This window comes from Drosophila nasuta, chromosome 3, assembly GCF_023558535.2.
Source record: "Drosophila nasuta strain 15112-1781.00 chromosome 3, ASM2355853v1, whole genome shotgun sequence".
NCBI classification, from domain to species: Eukaryota; Metazoa; Arthropoda; class Insecta; order Diptera; family Drosophilidae; genus Drosophila; species Drosophila nasuta.
The window spans coordinates 24,274,466-24,301,090 of record NC_083457.1 but is presented as its reverse complement, the minus strand read 5'-3'; the positions used below and the strand labels follow the sequence as shown (position 1 = coordinate 24,301,090).

The following is a 26,625-nucleotide window of genomic DNA, read 5'->3' as shown; positions in this document are numbered from 1 at the left end:
AGGAAGACTCTACTCGTATATTTAAACTATTTACTCCTTTTACTGCTGCTTCTGCTGCTGTCGACTTGTATTTTAGCAGGCTGTCGTATGGTTGGTTGGTCTCTGTTGCTCTGTTTGTCTGCAATTGACATTTTAACTGACTGCTAAGTGCAGTTCTTCTCTCGCTCTGGGCTTACTCCTTTCTGTGTTGCATTCTAATTTGAATTAAACTAATTTGTAAATCTTAAACAAGCGCACACACACACACACACGCACATGATGGAGACAGCTACTCGTTGTGGCACTTGGTTCAGTTGTGTGCCCTCTACGTGCCCTTGCAACAGGCAACACTCACACACACACACACACACACAGAGAGAAGCAGACGCACACAGACACAGTGTATTTTTAACCCAAATCCATTAGAGCAGTTACTCAAGAACGCTTTAGATATTTATGTGCTGTGCGCAGTACAACAACAACTACAGTTGCATTCACAGACACACACACATATAAATATAGATACTGTTGCAGCTAAAGCTACGCAGCTGTAGCGTAGCACATCGCAGAGGTCACACACTGAGCTTAGCGGCAGGAAGCATCAAGTAAATAACAACGGCGACTGACTGCACTTGGGGGCAAATAACGCTGGCAAACAAATACGTAAACATTTATAAGATTGCTAAGCTCATAACGAAATGCACTTACACTTACATATATACATTGTAGCGCGAGTGTGTGCGTGTGTGTGTTTGTGTGTGTGTTAGCTATACCTCAAAGTTGCAGTGTCAAATGCCTGAACATCAGCAGCAGCATCAAGTATACGACCCGTTTCCTTTTGGTGGCTTGTGCACAAGCTCATCTGCCATTCATATGGTTGCCTCATGTGGCAGGCAGCACAAGGTAGTAACCACCTTGAGAGCACAGCTACTACACACACAGCATTCTAGTCACTGTTTGGCTTAGCTGATGAACAGACGACGCCCAACGTTGGTTTAATAGTCCCAAGTTGATGCAGCTTAAGGCAAACGAAAAATGTCTGCTGAAATGTATGTGTGTGTGTGTGTGACACGTGGCAACATACTACAACTCTTGTTGGGCAAATCGCAGCTGGTCAAATGTAATTAACTGCATATTTCTGGGGAAATTAAGATATTGCCTGGCCACAGCAACTGCTGCGGGCAACACATTTTTGTGCTGTTCTTGTTGGTGCATGCCACACATCTGTCCTGCCTGCTTGCCTGTCACTCAATTGCAACTTGCCCGCATTCCATTCACATACACCCGTATACACGTAAACACACACTCTTCCACATGTCCGCGCATATTAAAAGTTTAATGTAAATGTAATGAGCGCCAGCGCATGCAAATGAACAGTTTGACTTTGGCCCCATACTTCCCTCTTACAACCTCGCTCTCTTTTATGCCTGCTGCCAATTTCACTAGCTGCTAAAGAGCGCAGTCGCTTAAAAGTGTGCAAATTGTTGAAAAATTTAAAACTCTGTTTAGCCCATTGACTGCAGGCAACAAATTTTTGCTGGCTGCACCCGAATAGAATTCAGCTCAACAATTTAAAGTTATTATTGCATACATAATAGGTGTGGACATTAAATGGAAAGTTAACTAGAAAGACACTTGGACTGGTGCCTAATATATTCTCAAGTTTTAATAGTGCTCTTCAAGCACACTCGATTGTAAAATTCTTAGTTTTATTGTTAATTGAATGAGGTTATTCTTATTCTTTTTATTTTTATAATTTATTTTTTGTTTTTTGTAAATCTTTATACAATAAGCGCGCCAGTTAATAATTTCATCTGCATTTAAGTATCAGTTCTATGCATTGACTATTTTCATTAGCTGTGGCTAATACCGGGACATTTGGTCAATGCCAATATGCCATATAGTAGGCTGCTGCTAGTGCGCTGATGTGGCGGTGTTCTACTGCTAATTGAATTGGCTGCCTGCCTGGGTAGACTGGCTGCTGCTGTCACATCTGCTCCTTGGTACACCTGTCGCATATATAAGCGTATTTACACGCACGTGCGAGCAAGTACCATGCCACGCCTACGCCGAGTTGCTGTTCATGTTGTTGTGGTTGTTGCCCACAGTCAATGCTCTCAATTCCCCGTTCCCAATGGTATGGCGCCTTAATACGCATTCATGCGTACAAAGAGGCGTATGAGTGTTGTGATATCTGCTCGCTATCTGCCTGTTATCTGCCTCAATGATGACTATGACAAGGACGCCATTTTCAGTTTCAGTTTCACTTTCAGTTTGGGTTTCCTTTTGCTATCTGCTGCTCCCTGCTGTGTTCTCTCTCAGTCTCTCAGTGTCTCACTTGTTTCTCTCTCTCTCTGTGTCTTGCTGGGCGTTTAATTAAATGAAGTCGTTTGCATTAATGTTCTCATTACGTATTTGCCTACGGCGCAGCTCAGCGCAAAAGGAGCTGAAAACACTGCTTATGGCAGCAACAGCACGAAATTCATTACCTAAATGGAGCGCAGGTGGCGCCACCTTTTGTCCATGTCCCGGACATATGCAAAGATACAAGTACACACATAAATACATATGTATGTAAGTATATACATAATTTGTAGTATCAGCAGCGCTTAGTGTATGACACAAGGAAACTTCCACTTAACGCTGATTGCAATCATTTCGTAATTGCAACAATTCAGATTGTTCTATTGTTTCCAATCAAATGACTCGACACACAATCACTTATTCAGCGGAATCTCAACGCTTCTATTATGATGGTACTGTTCCAGAAAATATTTAATCAACGCCCAAAAGCACGACACATTTTTATCAAAACAGAAGGCAACTTTTTATAATTTTTGTGTTGCCTACTTTTAAGCTGCAATTGCAAGTACAGCAAGCATTTACAATTTATCTTTCATTTTGGGCAGGTCACAAAAGGTCAACATTTTACAGAGTATCCACATTTTGTGGCAGCCACTTGGCTTCGCTTTGCCCCGGTTGCTTGGCAACGTCTAAATTCGAGTTCTTTATTTCTTGCTTTTTTTTTGAGATTGTGCTGCCAATTAAGGCGCTCGAAAGCCACACCAGACGCGGCCTCAGTTTGTGGTAATTAAGAACACAGAATAGCCCAGTTGCCACTTGCCAATTGCAAGTTTGCCAGTTGCCTTTGCCACCCAGTTTCGGCAGTTGGCAATTTCTAGTCTTCAGTCAGTTTCGCAATCTCGAAGCGAAGCGCACGGCGATGTTGCCAGGTCAACAACAACAACAAACAACAGCGGCAAAGCCAACAACGTTTTTTGGAAAACCAATCGACACAAGTGGCAGGTAGCAGGTGGCATGCCGCACACGATAGGCAATAGAGGCTGAGCAAACGGCCGCTTTTAGTTGTTGGCAGCCAAACAGGCGCGCTGACTGGTTGTATTTGGTTGGACAACTTGAGGTCGTTTTTGTGGATGAATTGACAGCTTGAATGGCCGCTGCTGCTGTTGCTCTCTGGTCATTTTTGATTTGATTTGTGGCAACATGCTGCCGCTGCCACTGCTGCTGCTGCTGTTGCCTCTGCCAACAACTAAACTACACAATAAAGCAACAGCAGCAGCAACAAGAGCAGTTGATGCACTTGCAAGTGCAACAGCTTTGGCTGCCCGCCGCGATCGAGATACTCGTATATCCAGTCCAGATGATGATGGACGTTCGTGTAGATGCTGGGAAAGTCACGCTGAGCACAGCCCAGCGTATACGAGACGATGCCAGTAAGTGAGCCATTGCAAAAGAGCGGGCCACCCGTGTCGCCGGGACACGGACCCACAGGCACCACATTCGGCTCGCCCAGATTGCCGGCGCACAGCATATCAGCTCCAAATTGTGGTATCAGCTGGCGACACTGCTCCGGCGTATAGAGCTCCACGTCCAGCATGGTTAGTGTGGATGCCAAGGGTCCATCCTGCGATGCATGAGTATATCAAGTAAGCAGAGGGTAAATGGCAGTAAATGCACCTCAGCTTACCTTAAAGAGTCGCCCCCAGCCCATCACCGTGCAATGCGTGCCATAGGGCGGTGGCAACACCAGCGATGGCAAGACATTCACAAAGAGGTTGCCCTGCTCCACAGTCTCCGTGCGCAACAGCGCAATGTCATTGTTATTGTACATGGTGAAATTGACATGAACCGCCGAGAACGTAACCACCAGCTGAATTGTGTTCACCGTGTGGTTCAGTCTTATGCTTGTCCCGGCCACAATGACAATCTCGCGTGGTCGAAGCTGAATCTTGCTGGGATGTGTGACGCATCGAGCGCTAGTTATGATGAACATATCGTTCAGCAGGCAGCCCGAACAGAAGTGATTGTCCCCGAAGTAGGCTTGAGGCGAACGGGAGCGCAACGACACAACGGAGGTGCGCAATTTTTCCTGTTGCGTTACCAAAATTCCCTCGGCAATCCGTTTCGAACGTTGGAGCTCCAGAAAATTGCACTCGACGTGGGGCAACAGAAATGCCAGACAAATGCACAGCAAGCGACAATTCAGAAGGAGAAACAACATTTCGATTTGTTTGCTTTTTTATCAATCAATGTTTTTATTTTTATTTTCTTAAACTATCTGCCAAATTGACAGGATTATCAAGGCCAATAGCGGAAGCTTGAGCTTAGCAGGACAACTATTTTGAATGATATCGTTGATCCAATCCATGTGGTACCACACATCCGTATAAACCGAGGGCATTGAGACCTGACCACAGCCCAAGCGATACGATACCAGGCCATAGATCGTCTCGTTGACGATCATCGGACCACCATTATCCCCCCGCACAGGGATGAACATCGACGGGTTCGCTTTCATTGCCAGCGCAGAGCATATCGGGCTGCAGCTTGGAAACGATTTCCTGGCATTTCTCACGCTCGATTAAATTGACATAAATGTGCATCAAATTGCCAGCCAACGGTCCGCCCTAAGAGCAGCACTTGGAACACTTTCGATTAAGCTGCTTCATTTACCTTACCTTGAAGAAGCGCCCCCAACCCAGCACCATGTAAACACTGTCATAATTGGGCTCTGCAGTGGGCAGATTAATGATATCGATGCTGGGATTATTTGTGGGCCAACGACGAACCAAGAGCAGTAGTGCAATATTATCTGTATTCTCACTCAGAAACGTTTTTGGCACATAAATACGACTGACAGGTCTTATTGTAGTATCGGGAACTTCTATCAGGCGATTGGGCGTGCCACCCACAACGACCATTGATCTAGTCAAATGCATAACCTTGCGATCGCTTAGGAACAGTATTATACGTATAGAAATATGCCACATAATGATCGTGTTTACCTCATCGTACATTTCGCTGTGGTTAGCACAAATTTGGGGGCAACAATGGTGCCGACACAGAAATGATTGTCGCCAAACATGATCTGCGGTCTTTTAGAACGAATCGACACCACATACTTTTCCACCTTGTGCGTTTCGTCGTCGCAGTCTGGCGTAGATAATCGCTTAACTCGATTCGTGTCCAGCGGAGTGCAGAGAAGAAGCAGCAACAATATATCCAAAATCGAACAATTTCTATAGATCATGTCAGTCAATACAACAAATAAAAATAATACAATTTGATTTCGTCAACAATGTCTAGAAATTGGTAACTTGACGACTTGAAGTTGCAGTGCAACCTCAGAGGAAGTCATCACGTAACACGCTAATTCTTCTGGTTGAGGGTGAAAGTAATAAATTAAAATTAATATGAAAAGTAAGTGTAATAAATTTTAAATTGAAGACCACTTTTGTTCAAACGTCAAATGTAAAGACATAGAACGCAAAGGAATTATTTTTGTTATTTTAAATTTAAAAAAATAAATATAAAGTATTTAAGTTCATAAAATTCAACAATTCACTTCAAAAACAAAAGCTGTCACATTTTATAGAATTTACGGAGTGTTCAGTTGAGTTTCCACATTTTTAACATTTTCGAAAGTTGTATAAAAGTTTCTTTTTACAACCTTTCGCATGAAAGCTCATTAAAAGCTCATACGAAAGCTATTGGGACAGCAGCTGTCCATCAACTTGGTGTTGTTCCTACACTTGGGGGGCAACCAAGGGTTGATTGTTGGTCTTAAGAATTGCAGTTGAAATTTGATTGCTCTCAAATTGGTCCATTGAATTTGTTTTAGTTATGGTCGGTCAACGATTTTAAAATACTTTTGGTGGGGACTTCTTGGGGGAATCGTTGCGGTTGCAGAGGAAGAAGGGCGAGACGATTGTGGTTTGAAGTGCTCAGGCGAGCTCAACCCGCCTCAATGTCACTTTGCTTGACAGCTGTTCCACTGAACAGTTGACTATTGTAATTCTCAATGTGTCAGCCATGTTTTCTCTGGGTTCAACTGGAGCAGAGAAAGGAAGAGAGAGAGAGAGAGTGAGAGAGAGATAGGGTTGCGGCTGTTGAAGTTTTTATTGCGTGACTTCCTTTTTGTGTCGTTTCAAGTTTGCCAGCGGTTGTTCTACAGCCACTTTCAGCTACTAGTTGCTAACTCTTTGCTCAGACTGTCTGCGAACATACAAGTGTATGTGTGTGTGTATCTCTTCTCTGTGTGTGTGTATTTGCGTATATGTGTAGCATTCTTTCAAGTACGTTTTAAGCAAAGTTTGCTCAAAAACTTTTGTCAAAAGTATTTTTTGCTCAAATATTTTCATTTGCTGCGGCAGTTGCAGCAAATAATTGTGGTGCCTCCGGCTGCGACCAGTGTTTGCCAGTGAAGTGAACTGGACGGGGACTGAAGTGGAGTGGAGTGAAGTGCTCACAACACATCACAACTGGACGCCTCGCTGATTTGTGGCAGGCAAATTTATTGACAATTCATGACGCACATCACGAGCAGCAGCAGCCACACAGAGCAACAACAACAAGAACAGCACTCAACCCCTGGAATCGTACAACCACTCGGCGGTAGCCGCAAAAGCCGCTCGAGCGTTTTGTTGAACTTTGGCGCAAGTTTGTCGCAAGTTTTCGACTGGCCGGGACTTTCCGGCTGGCGGGCCATGACAAACTGCCGCCCATTAAACCGTAGATATTTCATTTTTCATCTCTTTTTTTTTTATTCTTGCAGCGCTCTTCGCTGTTTTATTTTCTTTCTTTGGTTTTTTTTTATCAGCAAGAGCTCAAGTTGCCAGGCTGAAGAATCTGTGCGATGGTTGCGATGGCAAAAGACAACAAAGTTTAAATTAATGGCACTCAACTATTAGCAGAATTAAAAAGTGCCCAGATTATGTCTGCCAACTTTAAAGTGGGAGCGATGATTGAGAGTGCGCGAGGGAAGAGAAAGAAAGAGAGAGATGGTGGTGGAGAGTGCAGTGATTGGCCAAGCAGTTGGTCAATTTGCATCGACAGCGCCTGAAACTATGCAACAGGCTGACTGAAACTTCGAGTCCAAGCGAATGTGTAAAAGCATGTGTGTGTGGACTTGTTCACAAAAAGTTTTGCTCTCTTTGAACATGGTTATGCACTTACGCTCTTATCTACAGTCAAAATGGCCGCCGGCCACTAAACTCACTCGCAACTGTAAATCTAGTTGGGGGCGTGTAACACAGTTACATGCTAGGAGAAGAACTTTGCGACACATTTGATTAAAAATGTATTAAGTTAGTTGCTACACCTGAAGTTAATAAATTTGCCAACCACTTGATTTGTGTGTTCTGCCATTTAGGACCAAAATTAATTTGAATTTATTGCCCCGCATTCAAGCTCAAGCTCAAGCTCGAGCTGTATGCTGTATGCTGTAAGTGCGAATTCATGTTACTTACACAGAGAGTGAGTATACGCCGCGTTTGCCTCGCAAATTAATTAAAACCATTTTGCATTTGAGAGGGACGTTGGAGAGTGGGGAAGTGGCAGGCAGCAGTGGCTATATATTAGCTGATGCATTACTTTTGGACTCTAATTGAATTAAAGGCTCTCTCCAAGACGGCGTCAGCCAGAGAGAGAGCTAGAAAGAGAGAGAGAGCATTATAATTAAAAGCGGTCGGCCAATAATCAATCGGCAGCACAGCTGGAGACAGGTACCACTGACAGTTGACAAAGCAACGTGGCAACGGCAGCAACAGTGAGTGTGGCAGCAACAGGCCAACAACGCGTTGACTGTATTCGAGAGTAATAGAAATAAATTGGCGCCACACGCTGCTCAACAACTTCTTGTCCATTGTCTTGCCACGACGACAGTCAAGTGGCACTTGTGCTGCTGCTGATGCTGCTGCTGCTCGCCACGGCTGCTCCGGTTACGCCAATGTATCTCTGTCTCCGAGTGTCACGGCGAGTCGAGTGTGTGCGTCAGTGTGTGTGTGTGTGTGTTTGAGCTTAACTCATGAATTGCCAAGTGAGCCAGTTGCCAGGCAGCTGCTTAAACCTAATGAAGCGACATCTCACCAAGTGTGTGTCAGTCGCCTCTTTATGTGTGTATGTGTGTGCCATATCTGAGCTGAACTGAGCTGAGCATAGTATGCGCATCCCATTCATTTATGTGTTTTTTTGCATGCCCCATTAAGGCGCACGTAATTAAATCTAACTTTATTAGCACTTTTACTCGAATGAGCGAACGAGGCAAAGCATTTGACGTGTTTGCATGCTGCAGACTCTTTCTCCTTAGCACACCATCCTCCATCACATATCCCCGCACCACCGCCTCCTCCACCCACAACCAACATCATTCGACCTATTACCTATTAAATATGTGCCATTGTTCGGACATGTGAATGGCGCAATCGTAAAGTTGGCTAAATAAGTCATGAAAAAACTGTTGCATACTTTCAGGTTGTGTGTGCTAAATCGGCAGCAGCTTAAAAGTATGCTACAGTTTAATCGCTTGAAAGGCATTCTACACAATCACCAATCACAGTCATTTCTTTTTAGCAATTGTTTCTTTCTGTTATTCCAACTAGAAATAGATCACAAAAAAAACAAAATATTTGTACATTTAAGTTATTGAAATCTTGTTGTTGCCGTTAATTGTTGTTGAATGTTGTTGTTAATTGCAGTTGTTGTTAAAGGCCCAGCCACCTGTAACCACCACCAACCACCACCACCACCAACCAACCAACCAAACAACCAACCAACCAAAAACCAACCACTCAACACTTTTAACCACTCTTATCAGCCTCCACTATTTCTCTCTCTCTCTCTCTTTTATTCTCTTTCATGTAGCAGTTCCCATACAAAAATAAAAAATATTTATATAAACAACAAAACATGTTTATCAATGGACAACTTGCAATTAATTTTACTATCTGCTCACGTTTCTCTCGTTTTCCAATGACAACAACAACAACAAACAACCGAATAAAACAACAAACAATACAAATCATAAATTAATGCAAACAAAAAATAATAACAAAACGACAACGAAAACGAAAACAACAAAACAATCAACAACGATTGCAAATTTCAACTGAAATTGCGCTTACCATTGCGTTTGTGTACGCTTTGTGTGTCTGTGTGTGTGTGTCGTTTGTGGTGTGCGGCAGCTGAACGTAGCAAGGCCACGCCCACTGGCAAATTGTGCCGTGTTGCCGCCATCGACGGCGACGCTGACGTTGACTTCGATGCTTCGAGTGACTCTGACGTCAATGATGACGATGATGATGATGATGATGCGGACTCTGATGACGATGATGATGACGACGATGAACGATGGCGGCCAAGAGCATTGAATGACGACAGAGAAACCACAACAACGCCAATAGCAATACATCAAAACAACAATAAGTTAAAATCGACAGAAACAGCAACAGCAACCAAAGCAACAAAAACAACGAGTACACAAAAATTAGCGCCTCGCGCGAGTTTTCCGGAAATAATGCAGCCTCGTCTATCGCTAAACGGCATGTTGAATCCGCCGTATCCATCGTTGATGCCATCGCCGCGTCCGCTATATCGCGACCATAGCTCCAGGTCGATCAATCCGCTGACCGCATACGAGCAGCAAATGGCCGAGCTCGATGGCAGCTTCTATGGCAGCAATGCCGCATATTTGGGCGCTGGCATGGGCGGCAGTGCTGGCGGCGCCACAACTTGCACCAATTTGACTGTGGGTGGTGCAACTGGGCAGTCAACGGTCAATTGTGATGCAGCAACTGCAATTGGTGGAGGAGGTGGAGGTGGAGTTGGAGTTGGAGTTGGTGCTGGTGTCAACAACAACACTGCTAACAGCTCTGGTGGTGGTGCCTTTCACACAACCGAACTGTCAATCACACCAACAATGCCCGCTGATGAGCAGTTTATCGATTTGGGTAGCCTGCGTCGCTTCTCAATCGATCGACAAAGCTTTCTCGGTAAGGTGCAGTCCTTGCATGTCTTACTCTCTCTCTCACTGTCTATTTCTCTGTGTGTGTGTGATGCTCCTCTTTGTCCCTTTGCTCCTCAGAATAACAACTGTGATTAAACTTTACTACAGCTGACAACTAATTTAATGGAATCTGCCTTTACAGATCTAGGACCCAAGTTTGGCATGTCCCAGCCGAAATTCGGCCAGAGCGTCTCGCAACAAGGTTTCTTCACGTCGCATGACAGCCTGGCCACACCATGCGCCTCACGAGCATCCAACTCGCATATGGCCACCGTAAGCACTGCCTCCGAAATGGATTTACTGCACAACAAGCAACGGCACAACAACAAATCACGCGGCCGTCTGAAAACCACAAGCGGCGATCAGCCGCTCCTGGGCACCTGGAATCGTTCCACTGGCCGCGGCTCGCAGGATAACACGTTGTCCGGCGGTGGCGGTGCCACCAGCGTACTTATGGGCCACAACCAGTACGGCGGCAACTACTGCAACGGCACCGATCGGTAAGAGACGAGCTTATATTTTGATTTTACCAAATATTACTACAGAGTAGAATGGCAAGAGGAACAGCAAGCGTGTGCATTAGCACACTCTGATTCGATTATGATTATGACATACGAATACCTCTATGGCTGGTGAGCATGAACAGTAGAGAAAGAATACCAAAGACCGTGCGTCTGTATCAGCACCAGACCCTAATGTTTTTAGACTTACTCGTATATGTTTAGAGTAAGAGTTACTAAGCTTACTCGTATATGTTTAGAGTAAGAGTTACTAAACTTGGCTTGAATAAAACTTTTTAAAGAACATGTAATTTTAAGGCCACTGGGTTCAACCTCTGTACTCGGAAACTTTAATAACAATGTTACATACTTTTGGTACTTATAATTAAAACATTTTATTAGAAAAATAGGACATTCTTTTGAGTAAATTAGTTTTATATTACATAAAAAACATAAAAGATAATTTGTGAAATATATTAAAAATGGGTAGAGAATATGTCAGTAGCTTATTTTATCTACTTACTCTTTAGCTTCTACCTTTTATCATAGCTTTCCTCATATCCGATCTTATTCTCAATTTATTCTTTTGTCTCTTACCTCCCCTTAGCTACCCGCGCTCGCGTTCGCAGCAGCAATCGCACCACAATGCCGGTCAGCAGCCGCACCACCCATACCAGCTGCAGCACTCTGCCTCCACGGTGTCGCACCACCCGCACGCTCACGGTCCGCCCTCGCAGGGCGGTCCAGGGCCACCTCATGGCGGCCATTCACACCAGACACCGCATGGCGGCGGCGGCGGCAGCGGTGGAGCTGGTGGCGGACATGCGGCCCAGCCGCATCACCAGAAACCGCATCGCACTGCCTCGCAACGGATACGCGCCGCGACAGCTGCCCGCAAACTGCACTTTGTGTTTGATCCGGCGGGGCGGCTCTGCTACTATTGGTCGATGGTGGTGTCGATGGCCTTTTTGTACAACTTCTGGGTGATAATTTACCGCTTCGCCTTCCAGGAGATCAATCGACGCACGATTGCGGTCTGGTTCTGTCTGGACTATCTGTCCGATTTCCTCTATCTGATTGACATATTCTTTCACTTTCGCACCGGTTACCTGGAGGATGGTGTCCTGCAGACGGACGCACTGAAGCTGCGCACTCACTACATGAACTCAACAATCTTCTACATCGACTGCCTGTGCCTGCTGCCGCTGGACTTTCTCTACTTGTCCATTGGCTTCAATTCGATATTGCGCAGCTTTCGGCTGGTGAAAATCTACAGATTCTGGGCCTTCATGGATCGCACCGAACGGCATACGAATTACCCAAATCTGTTTCGTTCGACTGCCCTGATACACTATCTGCTTGTGATATTCCATTGGAACGGTTGCCTCTATCACATCATACACAAGAACAATGGATTCGGTTCACGCAATTGGGTCTATCACGACTCGGAGTCCGCGGATGTCGTCAAACAATATCTGCAGAGCTATTACTGGTGCACGCTGGCGCTGACGACAATTGGGGATCTGCCGAAGCCGCGATCAAAGGGCGAGTATGTGTTTGTGATATTGCAATTGCTATTCGGCCTGATGCTGTTTGCCACCGTGTTGGGGCATGTGGCAAACATTGTGACGTCTGTGAGTGCGGCGCGCAAGGAGTTTCAAGGTGAGTCCTGAGTATATTAATTAAATGTTCCACATTCAATTTGAGATGATTAAGAAATCTGTTGGGGGGGTCAGTCATAAAGTTGACTCAACAATCAAATGAAATGAATGCCGAAGCAAGTAGTTAGACGAAAGACATTTGGAGAATGTATTCAAATGGATTCAAATCTAATCTAAAACACGTTTTGGCTAGCATCTTATCAGGCACAGAATGTGTATAAATTGTTGTTGCTTGTTTTGTGGTTTCAATATTTACGAGCTGCTTGATTAAACTGTTGCTTGGAGAGCAGGGTTAGATACGCACAAGCAGCACACAGACTCGCAAGACACACAAATGTACATACATATGGGAATGATAATCCGCAGCTAACACACAATGACAGACAAACAGATAGACAGAGAGAAAGATACACACACATAAATGGAACCTGGGGGTTGGATGCTAAAAAACATTTGACAAAACAGAACAATGAGCAAAGCTCTCAAAAGTATGCAAAACTTTTTGGCTTTACCATTTTAGCTGCTTAAACTGAGGGAAAATTGTGTATGTGAGAGGCAATTGTATATACGTATACGTAATATTCAACGTCAACTGACTTAGAGAGACACACAGAGAAAGAGAGAGAGAGAAACGTTGTCCTTTTGTGCCAGACAAAACTCTGGGTGGCACTTGAAACGAAACGAACTACTACGACTACTTACTGCTTACTACTTACAATTTACTACTACAACAACACCAACAACTAGAGCTACAACTTGAACTGGCTCCTTGAGAAGTGCAGCCTCTTGTGAGCTCACTAGGCCATGAGGCCATTAGCTAAATGAACTCGTTTATTTGGCCCATAAATAACTAGAGAAATGCAAGTGTCGTCATTCCCATTGCACTCTCTCTCTCTCTCTCTCTCTGTCTTTTGCTGTCTGTTTAATTCCAAAGACGCGACCATGTCAAAGTGGAATGCGGCAAATGAAGGCGAGTCTCTTCTTGGCTTTCATTAGGCGATGTCAGCTGAAAATATTAAGGCCACTCAACAAAAAAAAAATAAGTAAATAAAAGGAGGAAGAAAAGAAAAGAAAAACGCCCCAGGGACAGCAGTTGCTCTCCTCTACGGTGGACATTGGCCAGCAGCAGCTGGAAGCTGCAGCTTAAGGCAAACAAAGCAATTCTTCACACACCGCCTCTTTCGCTTTTTTCCCATTTCCCTGCTCATTGACGGGCAAGCACCTCACACATGAGTTGAAACTGCTTTCCAGCTGGCAGCCAGCATGTTTACACAACACTTTTCATGTGTACGAATGTTGCATCCACACAAGGGAGCCGAGAGTGGGAAAGGGAGACGGAGAGGAAAAGGGAGAGAAGGCAAAAAGTCAGCAAGCAAAAGCTCAGCGGCTTAATGGACGAAACGTGCTGCTGCATTAATTTCTGGTTTTATGCACTCAACTTTTTCTCATATTTGCATGCAGCAAATCTCAATTTTTATTGCACCATTGAAATTTTAGTTCGCCCATTTTTTGTGACTAGTGAAATTCTGTGGATCTGACGGGTGGCTTTAAATAGTTTAGAAATTGTTCAAGGTTAATGTGTAGCCAATTTTTGGTATCCATATCAGATAGAAGTAGAATGCTCTCCTCCTTGCTGAGATGCTCACCAAAATTGGCCATCACAATGCGTAGATCGTGAGCGTCAAAGAATCCATAGCCGCTGCGATTGAACATCTGAAACGTTTGCCGTAGATTCTCTTCGCTCTCGATGTCCAGCACACGTGGCACAATGAACGTGAGGAACTCACTGAAGGTGATCACACAGTTCTGATCCAAATCCACAGTTCGAATGAGATCATGGAGTTCCGCTTCGGTTGGCTCAATGCCCACGGCACGCGTCATCAAACGTAGCTCGTTAAACGACATAAGTCCATCGCCATTAACATCGTATTTATCGAAGACGTCTCGCAGTTCATTGACTAGTTCCACAGGCGCTTCGTTCATTGAAATCAATGGCTGCATTTGCTAAGCTTTAGATGAAACAAATTCAACGTGTGTCCAACAAACAACAACGAATAACAAATAACGTAGTATATAACATATAACGAACGAATGAATGAACGAACGAACGAAAAACTAACTGACAATCAACTCAGAGCCTCGAACTCGGAAAGTGGAGGCTAATAAAACACTTAGGTGACCGTTGCGCATCGCTGAGTTGGCAACTTTTCACGTAGTTTCGTATCAGCAGCAGAAGCAGGAGGAACCGACCGCAGCGAAACTTTGCCTCGCATAATAATACATCATATAACCATGGGCATGCAACGAGAGAGAACCATCCATCAATTTGTCAATTCAGCGCTTGCCGCTTCAAGTGTGCGCGCTCAGCCACCCCAAAAGCCAAGCGAATGATGTTAGGGAAAGTGGAGGGGAATGCGAGGGGGATAAGGGAGTGCGAGGAGCCTGTGGCAGGCATGAAAGGCAAGCAAAAACCGCAATAAAAACATGGACATGAAATCAAATGCAGCTCTTCTCCTGGTGACGCTCAAATGCTCTCTGAAGTACGCACACTGGTCGTATGAATAACATAACAGCAAATATAACTCATACGCCTCATTCAACCAGCAATTTTGTTCAATTTCGTCAAAATAACAAGCAAGTTTAGTAGTTGTTGGCTACAAGAAGAGAAATATAATCGTTAAAGTTCTTGGAAGCGGGAAATTCGATTAAAGCTTGCGCTGAATAAATGAGTACTAAGAATTGATTTAAATTTCAAATTTGATAATATAAGAAACTTTAAGGCTTAGAATAGAAAGTGAAAGAGATTTATAAATCTTCAAACTATATGATAATATAAACTTTAAAGAAAATGCCAACCTAATGACTGCAAATCTTAAAAAAAAGTAATTAATTTACGATTTCGAAGCATTCATGATGATGAGCATATATTTTAATTGCATTTAACTTTAGTGAAAGTATGAAAAGTGAATAAAAGGTTATTTATTTAAAATAAATCGGTTGAAAGCACTTTGAACAGGTCCTTATCTTGTTCTGCTTCCGATAATATATTGCTGCTCGAATGGAATATTAATAAGAATTTGTGCCTTGTTCTTTTTATGATTACACAGCATTAAATACTTATTAACCCGAAACAACTTGACATTTTCCGCTGATCTCTCTATGACACTTGCAAAAATTCTTATTCTTTAGCTGTTGCTGTGTATTACGTTTTATTTTCCCTATCTCTCGGTCTCTCAGTGCCTTGTGTCTTGGACTGTTGCCAGCGAATATTGCAAATTCCTCTAGTCATGACTTAGAGCGTAACACTTTAGTGATGGCGAATGGCGATGGCGATGGTGATGGCCTTCTGCTACATTAACCCGACTTGCCTGGCCAACAACAACTTAAAAACTTATATATATTTACTTAGGAACTGCCAACCCAACTCGTGCTGCACCTTCAGCTCTCTCTCTCCCCTTCGTTCTCCTCTCCTCTGTTTGTCTATCAGTCTTCAGCTGGATGAAAATTGATTTTCAAATAGTTGGCCAGCCTTTTTTTCAAATTTGATTGACGTTATTACATTACATAACATCACATCAGGCGCACAGCCAACAACGCACTGACATATATACTACATACATATATATGTATGTACATACATATAAAAAATAAAAAATACAGCAAAAAAAGTAGAACGTTGGGGAAGCTGGGGGACTTACACAAGCAGCTGGTTTAAGTTATTCATCCATTTAGCCCCACTTACGGACGGAGCTCAACTCGACTCAACTCAACTCGACTCGTGCTGACTGCCTGGCAACAACAAGTGGAAAACTGTCATTATATTTGAGTTATTGATGGTTTTTCAAAATCGTTTTTTAGCAACAATGTTGTTGCCCGGCACACACAAGCACACCAACACACACACACACGTACACACAGTCGCAGCGAGAGTTACATTTACGCTTAGTTAAACGCAATGGCTGCGGCTTGTTAACGCCAAACAGGCGCAAACTTTAAATGCCGTGTGCTGGCTGCTCTGGCGTCTAAATGGGCGTGCATGTGTGTGTGTGTATGTGTGTTAGTGTTTGTGGGTGTTGGTGTGTGAATAGTTGTGGCTGTCAGCGTTGTTGTTGTTGTTGTTCTTGTTGCTGTTTGCTGTTTTAGGTTTGTTTCGGCGCTATTCAAAAATGCCATTCAAAATTATGTTAATTTCTTTTGTTGCTGCTGCTGCTGCTGCTGTCGTAATGTAATTATTATCGTAAATAGTTTTTTATGCAAATTAGACGTTGGCAGCGCTGTCAACACACTTTTGATTGATGTGCTGTTGCAGCCTGTTCAGAAAGTTCTCTCTCGCTCAGTTCTCCACACTCTCCACTCGCGTCTCTCCACACACTCCAGTTCAGCAGTCATGTGTGTAAAGTTGACGCGCTCTGCAGTTGGTCTTGTTGTTACAGTTTCGTTGTTGGTTGCTGTTCACTTGCTGCCTTTTTGCTGCAATTGTTTACTGCAATTAAAACAATTTATGCGCTCAATTTACGCACGCACACAGACTTGCACACACACACACGCACACACTGACAATTGCATGGCGCAGTACTCTGAGATTTGTAGTGCCTTACGTGGGGGATTTTCAGCCATTTCGACTTGAACCCGTTTCTCACTTACTCTCCTCACTGCAGCGCTCTGTCTTACTCTTTCACTCTCTCTCTCTCTCTCGCTCTGTGCTCTCCCCTTCGCCTATTTTATTGCTGTTTTTTTTTGTGTGTGCGAGCAACTTTTGTTGTTGTTGCTGTTGCTCTCGCACTTGGAGCGCGCGTCTAAAAATAGCACTGAGCGTTGTACGCACGGTTGCTTGGCCGTAACGGGGCATTGAAAGGGACAGCGAAAGAGGGGAGAAGGAGAAGGGACAGGGGACGCACAATTCGCATTCGGTGCGCTCTTTTGCCTTTTGCCTTTGCTTTCTTCTGTCCTGGCGAGCAGCTAAAGCAACAGCAACAGCAACATCATCAGCAGTAGCTGCGTCCATTATCCACTTTAACTTGCCGCCTTGCTCGCTGTAAATGTGCGACTGTGTGTGTGTGTGTGTTTGTGTGTGTGTTTGAATTCGGTTGGTTGGTTGTTGTTGTTCGTTTCGCTGTTTGCTTACGCTTGCCACAACTACAGCAACAACAGCAGCAATGCTTCGTCGCGTGTCTTGTATGTGTGTGTGTCTGTGTGTGTATGGCACAGCTTCTTCGCTCAATGTATGCGCATATATGTGTGTGTGTTTATGTTTGCTGCTGCTTATGCCCTACAGCTGTAACCGTGCGTCCCTCGCTATGTGTTCGTATGTTTGGGTTACTCGCTCGCTCTGTGTGTGTATGTGTGTTTGTGTGTGTGTATTTGCTTCTCTCTCTCTCTATGTGTGTGTGTGTGTGTGTATTCCAATCAATATTGTAGACGCAGTCGACGCTGTTGGCCGCTTTTGCCCATTAAGCTGCATGTACCGCAACTTACGGTTGTATTTTTAGAACATGGCTTTTTGTTGTTGCTCTTGCCCCAGTTGCTGCTGTTGTTCTCGTTGTTGTTCTTCTTGTTGCTAGTATTATATGGCATGTAGCTGCTCTTTAAGGGCAAAATATTCCATTATCCTTGAAAAAGCGAAGGATTTTGCCCCTGCTGATGGTGCATGCAACAAATACTGCAGCTGGCATTCGCATTGTTATTGTTATTGTTATTGTTATCGCATTGCTGGCTAACGGAGCGCATTTATTTTTGTTTGCCGCCTGAACAAATCCAGAAGAGCATCCATCGTTGAGGCACTTCATCATCAGCTCTCAACTAGCAGCAGAAGCAGCACCAGCACCAGCAGCAGCAGCAGCTGCCAGCAGACCGCATATGCATAATTAATGATACAAATTGGTTTCTGGAAAACGCAGCGCACAAAACATGAAAGAGGAAACTCAGCCGCCCCTTTCTTCACTTCAGCCCCTTACCGAAAAATGTGAAAGTCTCGCACGTAACACAATTATCCCAGACCCGCATAAGGAAAGGAGCTCAAGAGTCCTTGCACACAACACAAACTGCTTCTTTAAGGCTGGCAAATAAATTACGAGTATTTTCATAATTCACATTTACCCCAGAAGACATGCAATTGCTGGCGGAAATTAATGAAAACCTTTTTGCATGTAAATACGAGCACTAAATACCCAAACACTTTGCAAGCATTTTGCAAAACTGGCAAAATGCCAAATGCATTCCAAATTGCATTGAGCATAAAAGCAATCTTTAGGCATTGCCTAACATAATATCGCATACCAATTTCCAATGTCAACTTAATTTCCCACAAATTCCGACATTCAAGTGTGCAATTCTTTTGCTTTTGCTGAGAAATAAATTCCTTGGCAGCTCAATTCTGTTGCACAGTAATTTGAATGTTGTTTGCTAAGAATATGTTACACAAAGCGGATTTTTCTTTCTGTCTTTTTGTGTTAAACACCTTTATATATTTTTAATGACAGCAAAGTTTACATGAAAGTATTTGAGGAGGGTTTGGAGAGAATTTGCAACAAATGGAATATTATAATACAACTAGCAGTTGCTGAGTTTTAAATGCTGAACGGTTGTGTGAAATGTATATAAAGGGAAATAAAGATTTAGCATAAGATTTGTACCCGCTACTTATAAGGTAGAAGGGTATTATAACTTTGTGCCGGCAGGAAATGTATGTAACATGCATATGGTATATTATTTAAATAATGCCACACTGTTGTGTTTTTACTTTAAATGGATAGCGGGTATCTCACAGTCGAGCACACTCAACTGAATCTTTCTTGTTTTTATTTAATTAATTTTCAATTTAGGGTGTGGAAGAAAATTTTATGTAGCTGTTTAAAGTATTCATCAGAAATTGGGAAAAACTAACGGAAAATTGTAATTCAACTAACATTCAATGAAAATTTAAATACAATGTATTCCATTTAAATTTTAGTAGAGTTTTGTACAGAATTTTCTGTTGCGCCTTAATATCATTCAAATTAAAACATATCATATGGTTGGAAGCAAAACATCATTTTAAATCATATAAATTTGATCTCAACCAAATTTACGATTTATCAAAAAAAAAAATATAAATAAATTTTGTATAGTCTTTGTTTTTTCGATGGCGAATATGTTATGTGAAAATATAAATGAAGTCTTTTTCTTTTTTCATAATTTCTTTTTTCATAATTTGATTTTCTATAAATATGAAAATATCTGTGAATAAGAATTTTTGTTAAACAAAAACAAAATGTTTATCAAAAACTATTATTGATGCAATTTAAAGCATTGAAAGAAATATATCCAATTATATTTATTCAACAACTACTCCATTTTCTGTATTAAAGTTTATTTCAGTAATAAAGTTCAACTACTCGAAAGTCAATCCGTGGCAAATACCTTGAATTATTATAATGACAATTGCCTCTGCGTTGTCGTAAAAACAAGCTCAGAAAGTTTGCAAAATTGCGAGTTCTCACATACTCAGAAATATCAGATTAAGATTTTCACATGGGAAAACAAACACAAGTTGTGGCATTGCATTTTTAAATAGTTCTCCATATAGAAATAGCTTAAGCAATTTAAAGACTTTTCCAATGGAAATAGCTTAAGCAATTGCTCAGTTGTAAGCTCGAATCAGTTTCGTTTCATCCTTGAGCACAGTTTATACTTAAGCTGTATTTTCTTTCCTTACAGTGTACGCTTGCACATCATATTTTTGTCTTCTCTCCCTCTCCCCCTTCCTCTTAACCATTCGCTGCTTATAGCGTGCTGCATAACTTCCTTCTTTCATAGTTCGCCATAGCAAAGCAGATTCTTTGTCTTTTAGCTTCAGCATCAGCATCAGCTTCATATGCACAGCACAGCGTCGTCCTTAAGTGGTTTCTAGTTAGTTTGAAATTTTCACTTGGCCAGTTCACTCCGCAACCTGCTGCCACTCTCCCATTTTCCCTTCAAACTCCCTCCCCACAAACGCCTTCGCATAGTCTACATTGCATTCAGCTTTCCTTTAGTGCGCATTTTTTTTTGTTGTCTTGGGCTTATGAAAAGGCCGGAAGAGCAAGTTTTTGTCACGCATATTTACTGTTTGTATAAACTCGAGATGCTTTCCCTGACTCCTCCCCCCGCCCTCCCGCTCACTCTCTTGCCAGTCAGCAACCGCTGTTGCAGTTAGCTCTGAAAAACTGGCTGCAGTTTGTTTGGCAACAGACAATGGCTTGAACTTTTGCACCCGGATTTTTTATTGTTACACCACAAAAGGCAAAACTCACATATGACGCCAACTTTTCCTGTGCCGACGGCGACATTTGTCTTGCCCGATTGCTAGATTGCTCGCTTGCCAGATTCCCAGATTGCCAGATTGCCGGATTGTCAGTTTGTCAGTTTGTTCGACTGACAAACTGTCAGCTGCTCTGCTCGGTCATAGTTGTTGACAGTTGTTGAACTCTTGTAGCTGAGGCTAACAAGACAAAGCCTCACTCGCATGTGCAATATCTAAATGCAATTATAGTTACAGATTAGTGCTTAAGGTGGCAGGCGCCACAAATTGTGGCAGCAACAGCAGAAGCAGCAGCAGTAGCAACAGCAGAGGCAGCAGATCAAAATGCGCCTGTGGCAACTGTGGCCAAGCAGAGCATAAAATGAAAAATAAATAAGAAATAAACGCAAGCGAAGAGAGTGAAATAACAAGAAAAACTATTTTTCTCGCTTTGACTTTTGCTCAACTTGCAGTTACTGCGGCCAAAGACAACGATATCGAGCCGTTTGTCTTGTGATACCCCATTTGGGGGGACATCTTAATAGAGGGTATGGCAAAGGAAAAACTGAAGAAATTGTGCGGCTGAATGCAGTTTTGCAAAACGCAACGCGACGGCAAAACATGGCCACGCCCAGTTGAGCAACTTGAGGGCAAAAATGGCAAATTGAATTTTGTGTGTCGACGGCAAAAGTGCAACGGAATGGAAAAAAGCAAAGCGTTGAAAGCAACTGTGTGGCATAAACTGGTTAAACTGCGTGTGCAGCAGTGACAGCAGCCACAGAATCAGGACTAAGGCCGAAGCTTAGAAAGCCAGACAGAAATTAAACAATCTGCAATAATTGCAACATAAACATAAAGTGTCATTCTAACCGCAATTATTATGCCACAGCCACACACACACACACATCCACACATATCTATGTCTATTTCTATATGCATAGACATATGATATATATATATTTTTTTTGGCAATTTCAATTTATTTTGCAATAGCATAAAACACACATACGCCGCATACGCCAGGGGAATATGCAATTAATATTTAGATTGATTTTCAATGGCAACAAAACCCACAAAAGCGTAACGTGCCGAACATGGATTCATCCTCCTCTTTCGCCTTCCCTGCTGCCCCAATTCATCACCTCTCTCTTTCATCTCTACGTTGCGATTCCATTGCGGAATGCTTTCAGTGTCAGGCAGCCAAGCAGAACCGCAATAAAAATCGCTGTAATTTTGCATGCTGTCGCCGGGCAATCCGTGTGAGTGTGTGTGTATGAGTGTTTTTTTACTATCAGCAAGCAAACATATCCGTTGTGTGTCAGCTCTTGCTGTCCTTCCCATTCTCATCCACGTTCTGATTCTCTGCTTTTCTTTGCTAGCTGTCGCTTTGTGCGTGCCAAGATGTTGCGTTGCCAGGCAAAAATAATCCCTGAATGCGTGCGGTTGCCAATTGGCAAGTTGTAAAGCACAAAAAGTATGCAAATGACAATCGATAACCGATAACCAATACCTCAGACAAACGTCCAGCAATATCTCTGACTCTGGCAAAAGCCACAAAGCATTCCCCAGCGCTCAGAAAGCAAAATAAAATGCCAACCCAACCTCCGCCTCGAAGTATGCAATGCATAACAGTCTCGAGAAATATGTGTTCTCGCTATTTGTTAAAGCATGACTAGAGGCTTCATTTGGACCGTATTTATTTGCTCAAGTATTTGGGCTTTAATGATTTACCAATTCATTAGTTCAACTAAAAAGTTTGTTAGTGAAAAACAGCAAAACTTATCGCATGTTTTGACTGATAACAACGTAAATTATAAGTCCCCCCAACGAAGACTGTCAATTATTTCTATTTTTAAAAGACTTAATGCCCCTTCGCTTGATATTTTTCTCAGAAATACATTTTGATATGCCGTTTTTGTTTCTTTTTATCAAAAATGTGAGCTTTTATTATGTGCTTTCCCTGATTATTAGCTTACAAAGATAAATAATGAAGTTAATCAAAAATCAAACTGTTTTGTCCTATACAATCTATACTGTCTAAAAAATTCTCAAAATTCACATAATTCCTCAATAATGTTTGCTGGGATTGCCTCTTTAAAGAACTCCTTTATTGGGTGATTAATAGATTAATGTGCTACACAAATTAAAGCTTTTATTTTCAATGCCAGAGGCAATCTTAAAATAGATAAGCAAAAGGAAAAGTCCTGATAAGAATTATCAAAGAGCAGTCAAAATTGCGATAAACTATATCGTAGACAATTCAGAGATTAGATAAGTTTATAAAAGCTAAACAATCGCTTTCGTAAAGTAAATAAATATCTCAATAGCTTTCAAGACTAACTACTAAAATAAGTATTGTACTTCCCATATAGTAAATAAATAGACAAACAGCTGGCTTAACAAAAGGACAATGAATTGCTAAAATTAAAGGCAAAGTTGTTTGTTATTTTCATAATTAGTATTAAAGGGAATGCAAATCCCATCTGGTAATCAAGTGAACCAAGACTTCATTTATTTTATACAAATTATTTAACTAAAGTAAAAGAATAGTTTATAGTTAACCTTTAAAATATATGTATATATTTTATAGAGCATTGAAAATTCGTTAACACAAATTGACAAATTCACAATCATAACATTGATATAGTCCGTATTTAATTAACAAGCACCTGAACGCTTTCATAGCTATCCTGCTTCAGGCAAAGGCGGCTTGTGTACTGTTGTGGCCTCTGTTCGCAGACGGCAGATGACCACGACTCGCAATTGTACACCTCCATGTGATAATCCGCAACGCCCCAAGTCTTTGAGGAGAGTAATAAACAATTGCCTGTTGACTGAGGTTGCCCTGTACCCCAAGGCAGATAGCTGGCCTCCTGACCCGTGCCTTGCCAATAGTAGTTGCCAATCCTGCCCAGTCTATTGCCCGAGGTCCAGAAATTGAGCATAAACAATCCCGTAGTGTTGAGCCATTTATTGATTTCTTGCAGCTGTTCTTGATTCTGCAGACTAACCAATTCGGCGCCCAAAGAGCGACAATGGCGATCAGCCTCATACCAGCTATACCAATTGCTCACATTCTTCAGGCACGTATCTCCCACTCGAGTGAAGTTGGCTTGACAACCGGAATCGTTGCCGTTGACTTGATGCAGCTGGCACAACACCAAACTGAGCACAGCGAAAGCGATTAACTTGTGCCACAACATGTTGAATAGCCAAAGAACAAATAACTAATTGAACATGGTCAGTTGGGGATTCCATTTATATAGCCAGAATTCACATTCTTATCAAATGTCATAAGTGACATTTCAGCGTGGCGATAAGAATGTGGGTATAGCAATAAATTAGCCATATCTCTGGGAAGAACTGCTACGTGTGTTCGCTTCGAGTGTAATAAGATTGAATGATAATCATCAAAAGTACAATGTGTTTTCTTAAACTGAAAACAATATTTTCATCCGTATATGATTCATCTATTTATCCACAAAGTAAACAATTTTTAAACTTAGGCAGATTCTTTTATTTTATGAATTACAATAAGATTGCATGACAGCTATATGTATTTTTTTTTTATAAAAGTATGGGTTTATTATTGAAATGAAAGAATATTTTCATATTTATTAGTTATTTGCAGACTACAAAATTTTAAAACTTTCTGGATTTTGACAGATTCTTTTAGACTTTTTGGTTTGTAATAAGATTGAATGATAACTACATATTACTTTCACAAAATAACAGTTTTTTATTAATATGGAAAGAACATTTTAATTCTGATTAGTTAATAACCTGAACAACTTCAAAACTTGCTGGATTAAGACAGATTCTTGTAGTCGTAGAAATTGTAGAATTTTGTGGTTGATGTTCGCAGATGTAAGCAATGGAAGCTTCACAACTGAAAACCCAAAGACGGTAATATGCCATAAAAATATCGGACGAGACGAGCATAAGACAATTGGTAATAGTTGGCTGCGGTTGTCCACCAGCCCAAGGCAAATAAGTCGCCTCTTTGCCAGTGCTTTGCCAAAAGTAAGTGCCGTTCTTGCCACCTAAACTGTTGCCCGATGTCCAGAAGTTATGCATATACGATTGTCCTAAGTTGCTCAGCCATTGGTTAATCTCCTCCAGCTGAGTTGGAGTCTGCACACTGAGTAATTCGGCTCCCAAAGATCGACAATTACGATCAGCTTCGTACCAATTTGTCGTTTGAATAGAACTTATCAAACACTTGTCTCCTACACGAGTGAAGTTAGTTTTGCAGCCTGAATTCACGTCCTTACTGCTGACTTGAGGCAATTGACCAAACAACAAACTGAGAACAGCGCAGAAAAACACTTTATGCCACAACATGTTGGTTAACAAGTTAACTAATTGAATACGCTTTGTTGCGAAAGTCTTTTATGCGGTCTCGATATTGATTTTGGCCATGACTATCTAAAGCTCTTAGCTTTGCGATAAGGTTGACAATCATAGATTTAATAATTTAGTAATGTATTATTTTTATCGTAACGAAAAACTCCCGACCAACCAAAACAAAGCATACCAGCTACCAACTTAAAATTTAACTCAATTCAAATGAAATCATTACATACAATGTAAACAAACACTTTCTTGGGTAGCATTTTTTTTTTGATTCCATGTTATAATGCTAATACTAGACTTTCCTATAAGGAAACAAATTAGCTAGTTTGATGAGTAATTCGTAGTCAGATGTCTCTGCATTTAAAATTACTTAAATATGTTTTTCATAATTATCATTTATTTATTATTGCCGAATTAAAGTTGAGAATATAAATTCCATTCTTTATTAAAAACAATAAATATATTTGAACACAAATTTATTTAGTTAACCAGCACCTGAACGGTTTCGAAGCTGTCTGGCTTAAGGCAGATTCGTGTTACATTACTCAAAGTATAATTCAGAGGAGCATGCTCACAGACGGAAGATATCACACTGCTGCAAAGATCGACGGATAGGCGATAGTTCGCATTAAATATCTCAGAGGACTCGAGCGACAGGCAATTGTCAATATGTTGCGGCTGACCCACTGCCCAGGGTATATAAGTTGCCTCCTTGCCAGTACTTTGCCAAAAGAAGGTGCGATATTGGTTTCCCAGATTGTTGCCCGATGTCCAGTAATCCTTTGCGTATGCTTGTCCCGAGATATTCAGCCATTGATTGAGCTCCAGCAACTGAATTGGATTCTGCAGGCTAAGAAGACCGGCACCTAGAGCGCGACAGTTGCGATCAGCCTCATACCAGCCTTCTCGCTCGTCCACAATCAATAGACACTTGTCTCCCACACGGGAGAAATTTGTTCGGCAGCCAGGATTCGCATCGTCACTGGTGACTTGATGTAGTTGGCAGAGTACCAAACTGAGGACAGCGAAGGCGATTAATTTGTGCCACAACATGTTAAATGGGCAAAGAACAAATAACTAATTGCACATGGTCAGTTGGGGATGCCTTTTATACAATATCAACTTCAGCTACACTTATCTGTAGCTTATCAAAATACTGATAAACATGTGCTAGCAAGGATTGACAACAGTCAAGTGGATTGATAAGAAATTTAGAATTCGCTTTATGGCAGTCATAATAAATTCGTCATCGATTTGGGAAGAACTCCCAGCAAAGAAACACCAAAGTTCTTTAACCAGCCTTCAAACAATTGATTAGAGCAGATATCTATGAGCGCTAGATGGCGCTGCAAACACTTTCGATTGACGTACATACAAAGTGTATGTTGAATTTGATATTTAACTTATGTGATTGATTGTATAAGAAAATCGGATCGTTGTAATGTGTGAATTTATATTAACAGAAAATGCAAATATCAAAGACGTTGTTTAACTTTGACTGATAAAATTTGGCTCCTAAAATTAAACGAGCTTTTTGTCTAGCAAAAGTGTCGAAAACTCGTTCAAAGT

At 41.9% G+C, this 26,625-nt stretch overlaps 5 protein-coding genes across 11 annotated transcripts in view; 1 reads left to right on the top strand and 4 right to left on the bottom strand.

The window, feature by feature from the left end:
* Positions 1–26,625, top strand: part of LOC132789468 (cyclic nucleotide-gated cation channel beta-3) — an 86,445-nt gene that overhangs the window by 51,595 nt on the left and 8,225 nt on the right. For 4 of the 6 annotated variants that reach the window (XM_060797511.1, XM_060797510.1, XM_060797509.1 and 1 more), the window contains exons 3-5: positions 9,462–10,268; positions 10,425–10,782; positions 11,390–12,444. In XM_060797511.1, the coding sequence (XP_060653494.1) occupies positions 9,462–10,268; positions 10,425–10,782; positions 11,390–12,444 (2,220 nt within the window). The remainder of the gene's footprint in view (positions 1–9,461; positions 10,269–10,424; positions 10,783–11,389; positions 12,445–26,625) is intronic. The other 2 variants (XM_060797514.1, XM_060797513.1) reach the window with 1 other exon arrangement.
* LOC132789471 (putative trypsin-6) lies at positions 2,843–4,523 on the bottom strand. The gene is made up of 2 exons (XM_060797517.1): positions 3,968–4,523; positions 2,843–3,904 (listed from the first exon to the last, which is right to left on the bottom strand). The coding sequence occupies exons 1-2, from the start codon at positions 4,499–4,501 to the stop codon at positions 3,530–3,532; spliced, it is 909 nt and encodes a 302-aa protein (XP_060653500.1). The 5' UTR covers positions 4,502–4,523; the 3' UTR covers positions 2,843–3,529.
* Positions 4,588–5,704, bottom strand: LOC132789473 (venom peptide isomerase heavy chain-like). Of its 2 annotated transcripts, none has more exons than XM_060797518.1 (3): positions 5,286–5,704; positions 4,959–5,232; positions 4,588–4,907 (listed from the first exon to the last, which is right to left on the bottom strand). In XM_060797518.1, the coding sequence occupies exons 1-3, from the start codon at positions 5,528–5,530 to the stop codon at positions 4,755–4,757; spliced, it is 672 nt and encodes a 223-aa protein (XP_060653501.1). In that variant the 5' UTR covers positions 5,531–5,704; the 3' UTR covers positions 4,588–4,754. The 2 variants fall into 2 exon arrangements, with proteins under 2 accessions (XP_060653501.1, XP_060653502.1); XM_060797519.1 differs by having other exon boundaries at positions 4,959–5,222; positions 5,286–5,375.
* On the bottom strand, positions 23,254–23,920 carry LOC132790894 (C-type lectin 37Db-like). Its single transcript, XM_060799643.1, has one exon. It carries the CDS (start codon positions 23,901–23,903, stop codon positions 23,355–23,357), a length of 549 nt encoding a protein of 182 aa, XP_060655626.1. The 5' UTR covers positions 23,904–23,920; the 3' UTR covers positions 23,254–23,354.
* Positions 24,422–25,077, bottom strand: LOC132791892 (C-type lectin 37Da-like). The gene has a single exon (XM_060801010.1). It carries the CDS (start codon positions 25,042–25,044, stop codon positions 24,472–24,474), a length of 573 nt encoding a protein of 190 aa, XP_060656993.1. The 5' UTR covers positions 25,045–25,077; the 3' UTR covers positions 24,422–24,471.

Coding starts and splice junctions, on each gene's coding strand:
- LOC132789471 (XM_060797517.1), bottom strand. CDS start 4,501: ATGTTGTTTCTCCTTCTGAATTGTCGCTTGCTGTGCATTTGTCTGGCA. Junction 3,905..3,967: donor GCTGGGGGCGACTCTTTAAG/GTAAGCTGAGGT, acceptor CATGCATCGCAG/GATGGACCCTTGGCATCCAC.
- LOC132789473 (XM_060797518.1), bottom strand. CDS start 5,530: ATGATCTATAGAAATTGTTCGATTTTGGATATATTGTTGCTGCTTCTT. Junction 5,233..5,285: donor ACAGCGAAATGTACGATGAG/GTAAACACGATC, acceptor ACTGTTCCTAAG/CGATCGCAAGGTTATGCATT. Junction 4,908..4,958: donor GTTGGGGGCGCTTCTTCAAG/GTAAGGTAAATG, acceptor TGCTGCTCTTAG/GGCGGACCGTTGGCTGGCAA.
- LOC132790894 (XM_060799643.1), bottom strand. CDS start 23,903: ATGTTGTGGCACAAGTTAATCGCTTTCGCTGTGCTCAGTTTGGTGTTG.
- LOC132791892 (XM_060801010.1), bottom strand. CDS start 25,044: ATGTTGTGGCATAAAGTGTTTTTCTGCGCTGTTCTCAGTTTGTTGTTT.